Raw genomic sequence first — 6,119 nt, forward strand, 5'->3', positions numbered from 1 at the left:
TGTAAGATGGTTAGTCTGACATCAATAGCAAGCAAAGTAATAAAAAAAGATGATATAGAATTAAAAGATGGTAGCGTAATTAATGCTAATCAAAAGTTTTGTGGAAAATAGGTCTTGTCAAACAAACTTGTTTGTTTTTTTGATGAGACTGCAAGTTTGTTTGATAAAGGTAACAGCATAGATGAAACATATTTAGACTTTTGTAAGGCATTTTACTTTGTCCCACAAGACATTCTAATTAAAAATCAGTACTATACAACAGCAATAAAGAGCATGTTAAATGGATTAAAAACTGATTAACTATTAGATCTCAAAAAGCAGTTAATGAGAAATTATCACTGAACTGAGGTTTTTAGTGAGGTTTTGAAGGGATCAATGGCTGCCACTACACAATATTTTTATCAATAATCTTGAAATAAATATGAAATACTACCACTGATAACATTTGCACATAACGCAAAGTTTGGTGGAGTAGTAAGCAATGAGGACCGGGCAATCATACAGAGTGATCTGGATCACTTGATAAGCTGGGCCCATCCAAAAACAAAGTGTGTTCTAACACAGCTAAATGCAAGGTCATACATTGAGGAATAAAGAATGCAGGTCATATCTACAAAATGGGGGACTGTATCCAGGAAAGCATTGACTCTGAAAAGGATTCATTTAGGTAACCAGCTGAACTTTTACAGCCCAAAAACTTCATTAACACAGAGTTAAGATTGTCCACTGGTTCCTCATGCCTTTCTATTACTTTAATGACTGCTTCTTGGAGCAATTAGTCCTTGAACCACAAGGGGAGAGGCAAGTCTGGATCTAGTCCCAAGTAGAGCACAGGGTCTTGTCCAAGAGGTGAACAGAGCTGAACCACTCAGTAATAGCAACCAGAATGTAACTAAATATAACATCCCTAGGAGTGAAGATACCAAAGAAATCCACCACAGTAATATACAACTTCAAAAAGGGGAACTACACAAAAATAAGAAAGCTAGTTAAACAGAAATTAAAAGATTTTGTTCAACATCTTCATCAATGATCTGGAGGATGGGGTAGATTGCACCCTCAGCAAGTTTGCAGATGACACTAAGATGGGGGGAGTGGTAGATACCCTGGAAGGCAGGGATAGCATACAGAAGGACCTAAACAAACTGGAGGATTGGGCCAAAAGAAATCTAATGAGGTTCAACAAGGACAAGTGCAGAGTCCTGCACTTAGGACGGAAGAATCCCATGCACAGCTACAGACTGGGGACCGACGAGCTAGGCAGCAGTTCTGCAGAAAAGGACCTGGGGGTATCAGTGGATAAGAAGCTGGATATGAGTCAGCAGTGTGCCCTGGTTGCCAAGAAGCCTAATGGCATATTGGGCTGCATTAGGAGGAGCATTGCCAGCAGATCACGGGAAGTGATTATTCCCCTCTATTCAGCATTGGTGAGGCTGCATTTGGAGTACTGTGTCCAGTTTTGGGCCCCCCCACTACAACAAGGATGTGGACAAGTTGGAGAGAGTGCAGCGGAGGGCAACAAAAATGATTAGGGGGCTGGAGCACAAGACTTATGAGGAGAGACTGAAGGAACTAGGCTTGTTCAGTGTACAGAAGAGAAGAATGAGGGGGGATTTGATAGCAGCCTCTCACTACCTGAAAGGGGGTTCCAGGGAGGATGGGGCTAGGCTGTTCTCAGTGGTGGTAGATGACAGAAAAAGGAGCAACGGTCTCAAGTTGCAGGGGGGGCGGTCTAGGTTGGACATTAGGAATAAGTTTTCCACTAGGAGGGTGGTGAAGCACTGGAATGGGTTACCTAGGGATGTGGTGGAATCTCCATTTTTAGAGGTTTTTAAGCTGCGGCTTGACAAAATCCTCGCAGGGATTTTTTATCTGAGGTTAGTCCTGCTCTGAGCAGGGGGTTGGACTAGATGATCTCCTGAGGTCTTTTCCAACTGTATGATTCTATGATTTGTTGTTGACAAATTCATCTTGGCTATTGCTTGTCATCCTATTATATCCTAGGTGCTTACAAATTGATTTAATAATTTGTTCCAGTATCTTTTCAGGTATTGAAGTTAGGATACTAAAGGAACTAGCTGGAGCAATCTAAGATGAATTTAATTAGGCCCAGTTGACTTGAATGTCCACACTGCTCTCCTTGGGTCCAGTGGAGTGCATCCTCACCAGGAGCACTTCCACTGAACTAAAGGGCAATGGATCTAAAGAAGTCCCCCCACATTGCCCTTTAGATCCATGGAAGTGCTCCTGGTGAGGACGTACTCCACTTACCCAGCTCTCCCCTCCCTGGTCACAGCTGGGAACAGGCTGCAACCCCCCCCCCCACATCCTGCCCAGTCCGGGCTCTGAGCCAGGAATGGACTGCAGCTGTCCATTTCTGGGCTCGGAATCAGGCTGCAGCCACCTGCATCCCACCAGATCCCACCTTGCAGCTGGGAGGCTTGCAGCCAGAAGCCAGGCAGCAGCTGTGGGCTGTTGAAAGCCCACTCCCGGCTGCAAGCTGGGCACAGGCGGTTGGAGCCCACCTCCCGGCTGCAAGGTGAGACCAGGCAGGAGGCTGCAGCCCACTCGTGGCTCAAAGCCGGAACTGGGGCTGCAGCCGGCTAGCTGTGACCGGGGAGGGGAGAAATCCCTACATGACAGCTCCTCCACTGCTCTAAAGGGACCGAGGATCTACACTGACACTGTGTCACCCTAGTTCTGCCGACAAAGCCCTATGCCTTTGGTTGAGGTGGTTTTATTTTGTTGAAAAAACAGGACAGTTTTGTCAGCTGGGAGGTGAGTGTAGTGTCTACACCAGCACTGTTTTGTTGACAAAAGCTGACTTTTGTCAACAAAACTCTCTAGTGTAGACCAGGCCTCAATCCCCATTGTTCAGGAAAGGAATGAGAAGCATGGGTCATGATTACACTACCCTAACAGTTTATCTGTTTCTTTCATTTTTCCATTCTTTAATTAATACTAATTTCCTTGACAATACTACTCAAGTAAAATCAGAGCCGTTGTGTGCATTTTAGAGCACTTAAAACTCTCTCTTAAACCAGAAATTTTGGTTTCAGGACAAATTTTTTCAAAACAAGCCTCTGCAGAATACATGCAGGAACAAGGAATGTTCACAATACATTCTTTAAAAGCTACCAAGAGTAGGAATTGAACTCACAGAAAGTGCATATAGTTCAAAACCACATAATGTAACCTTAAGTCCACCCAATTACTGTGACAGACTTCCTGTAAACCCTCTAGGCTTGCATCAGAGCCCCAGTCATTACTCCTGAGGGAATTCTGCACCAAAAAATTAAAAATTCTGCATATTTTATTTGTCAAAGTAACACAATATGATCACGCCATTTTCAATTATTTTGGTAATTTATTTCAAAATGCCTGTCAGCAAGTATATCTGTAACAATACAGAAAAAAGATTCAGGAAATGTTTTTTTGACAAATAGATGCCTTACAAGGCATATTGGCACACCTATATGGCTCCACAGAGCAGACGGCAATACTAATATTTCCATGTAGGTCAAGCACAGAAGACTTTATGGATATGTCTACACAGCAAAGAAAAACCTGCGGCTGGTCCATGCCAGTCGACTCAGGCTCGCTGTGCACAGGCTGTGGGGCTGTTTCATTGTTGTGCAGACTTATGGGCTTGGACTAGAGCTGGAGCTCTGGGACCCTCCCACCCTGCAGGGTCTTAGAGCCCAGGCTCTAGCAATAAAACAGAAAGACCCTAGTGCTGAGGGCCCTGTGATAGCCAGCAAAATCACAGGAGTAACCAGCCCTGCCCCAAGCCAACTGTGGAGCATGCTGGCTCAACCCAGCAGGATCCAAGTATGAAGGGGCTTAGTGTGGGGGGATCCAGGTGAAGGCAGTTGGAACTCAACAGGGGAGTACAGCTGCAGGGGGGTTGGGCTCAGCAGGGGGTGTGCGTGCAGTGAGTGCAGGGGGCTCATCAGGGGGTCTGGATCCTGGGGGAGTGGGGTGAGCTCAGATTTGGGGGTCTGGAAGCAGAGGGGTGGGGTGCAGCAGAAAGGTGAGTTCTGGGTATGTGGGGGGGCCAGATGCAGGGGGGACCAGCTCCCCACACAGTGACCCCTCCACCCACAGCTGAAGAACAATGGGGGCAGAAAGCAGAAGGGATAGGGAGTTTCCTCAAGCTGGGGGAGGTTGGGGGGGGGGGGGGGTCTGAAGCAGCCCCAGGAGCAACAGGTGCAGGGGAAGAAGTCCTCTCTCCTTCCCCCCAATCCAGCCAAGACTAGCAGCTGGACCTGCCAGGGCACCTCAGCCCTGCCCCTTCTCATGATTTACATCTCCGCCAGCTGCTCCGGGCATGAAAACCAAGGTGACAATGCTGCCAGGGAGGGGCACATGACCACCTTCCCTTTGCTTCCCCATCAGAAGTCATTTTTCTGCAGGGAAGGAAAGGTATTTGCAGTGGACATGAATTATTCTCCCAGGAGTAAGTCCTGATGCACATGCACATTTCACTCTCCTTGAAGCCACAGTTTAGTTCCAGGCTGAGACAGAAATTTTAACCCTCCATTTTTGAAATACTGCTTCCCCAAATGGCAATGGGTGCCATAAATAAGCTGATATCAACCCAAAGCATGTGAAACAGTCTGAACCCCATGTGAGCACAAAACCAGTTATAAGAATCAGGTGATTCTGTAAGTAAGTGCTTGGGGGGGGGGGTGTCCTGCATGGTGGGAACCCCTTACTTACATGTCCTCAGCTGTGAACCACTACCTCTGTTCCCCTCCCCCGTGAGGCAGAGAACAGGTCAAGACAATACCAGGCAGCAGGCGGATTTTAGAACCGTTAGCACAAGCTCCCTGGCGCTGAGACAGCAAAGGTGAGCCGTGGGTGGAGCTGGGCGAAGCAGGGGAATACCGAGCAGCGCGGGGGGGTGAGGTTACCGCCTCTACCCTCAGGCAGAGCAGCACGAGATGCGGTGTCCAGCTCCGGGGTCCGCACTGCAAACCGCGGGCGGCAGATGGAAAGCGCTCGGCAGCCCCAGGGGACTGGGAGAGGAGCTGCAGCGGCCTCGCAGCCAGAGAGCAGCAGCGCAGCGCAGCGCGGGCTGCTGAGCGGAGCAAGGGGAGCGGCGGCTCGGTGCCAGGCCTCGAGTGCCCAGCGGGCCAGACTGCGGAGGACAGCCAGCTCTGGAACCCGCAACCCCCGGCCCGGGGCTGCCGCCAGCCCCCTCGGACGGGACGGGACGGGACGGGAGGGGCAGCTCCCCGCAGGCCGGGAAAGAGCGGAGCAGCTCCCCAGGGACCAGCCTGCCCCGGCTCGCTAGGTCCCGCGTGGAGCTGCGGGGCGAGTCACGGGCCCGGCCGCAGGATGAGGCCCGGCTCTGCCTCGGTCGGGCTCTGTCTCCGGCATGGCGGGCTCCGCCGGGGCCGGGGCCGTGCCAAGGCCACGCGATCGGGGCAGCAGCGCCCGGCCGCCGCGGTCACTCACCGCCTTGTCCCGCGCCGCTCCCCGCCGGCCCCGGCCCCGGCCCATCCTACGGCAACGGCAACGGCAACCACCACCAGCAGCAGCAGCACTCCCCCAGAGCCCTCAGCCGACCGCGCCTCTGAGCAACGAGAAACCTCCGGGCGCGTAGAGCGGCCCGACGCTGAGCGCCGGCCAGTCTGAAACCATAGAGAGCGGAGCGGAGCAGAGCGACCCTGCCCTCCGTCCGGGCCCAGGCGAGCTGAGCCCCGCCCCGCCCAGGGTGATCGACAGGCCAGCCCGGGCTCTCGGCACCGCGGGACGGGGCGCTAGTCACCCTCTCTCTGTGGTCTGAGAGGGGGAGGGGAAATTGGGATCCCGCGCGCCTGGCGCTGAGGGTTAAGGATAAGGATGATCCGGTACACGGGGGGGCCGGAGTTGGAGCGGCTGGGGTGTGTTGGTTTGTGAGGTGGAGAGTGGGAGTGGGCGGGTACCGGGGTGAATGGGGTGGGAGTGGGTGGTGACAAGGGTGGGGTGTGTTGGTTTGTGAGGTGGGCAGGGAGCGGGGTGGGTGGGGTGTGTTGGTTTGTGAGGTGGAGAGTGGGAGTGGGCGGGTACCGGGGTGAATGGGGTGGGAGTGGGTGGTGACAAGGGTGGGGTGTGTTGGTTTGTGAGGTGGG

General features: G+C 51.9%; 1 protein-coding gene across 4 annotated transcripts in view; it reads right to left on the bottom strand.

The window, feature by feature from the left end:
• Positions 1–5,908, bottom strand: part of LCMT2 (leucine carboxyl methyltransferase 2) — a 40,301-nt gene extending 34,393 nt beyond the window's left edge. For 3 of the 4 annotated variants that reach the window (XM_067544901.1, XM_067544900.1, XM_067544903.1), the window contains exon 1: positions 5,464–5,533. In XM_067544901.1, coding sequence (XP_067401002.1) covers positions 5,464–5,508 — 45 coding nt within the window. In that variant the 5' untranslated portion in view covers positions 5,509–5,533. Of the gene's footprint in view, positions 1–5,463 lie in introns of all 4 variants that reach the window. The other variant, XM_067544902.1, reaches the window with a different exon arrangement.
• Between the last annotated feature and the right edge of the window lie 211 nt (positions 5,909–6,119).

This window comes from Emydura macquarii, unplaced genomic scaffold (assembly GCF_026122565.2).
Source record: "Emydura macquarii macquarii isolate MOO-44397 ecotype Brisbane River unplaced genomic scaffold, CSIRO-AGI_Emac_v2 contig_1032, whole genome shotgun sequence".
Classification (NCBI taxonomy): domain Eukaryota; kingdom Metazoa; phylum Chordata; order Testudines; family Chelidae; genus Emydura; species Emydura macquarii.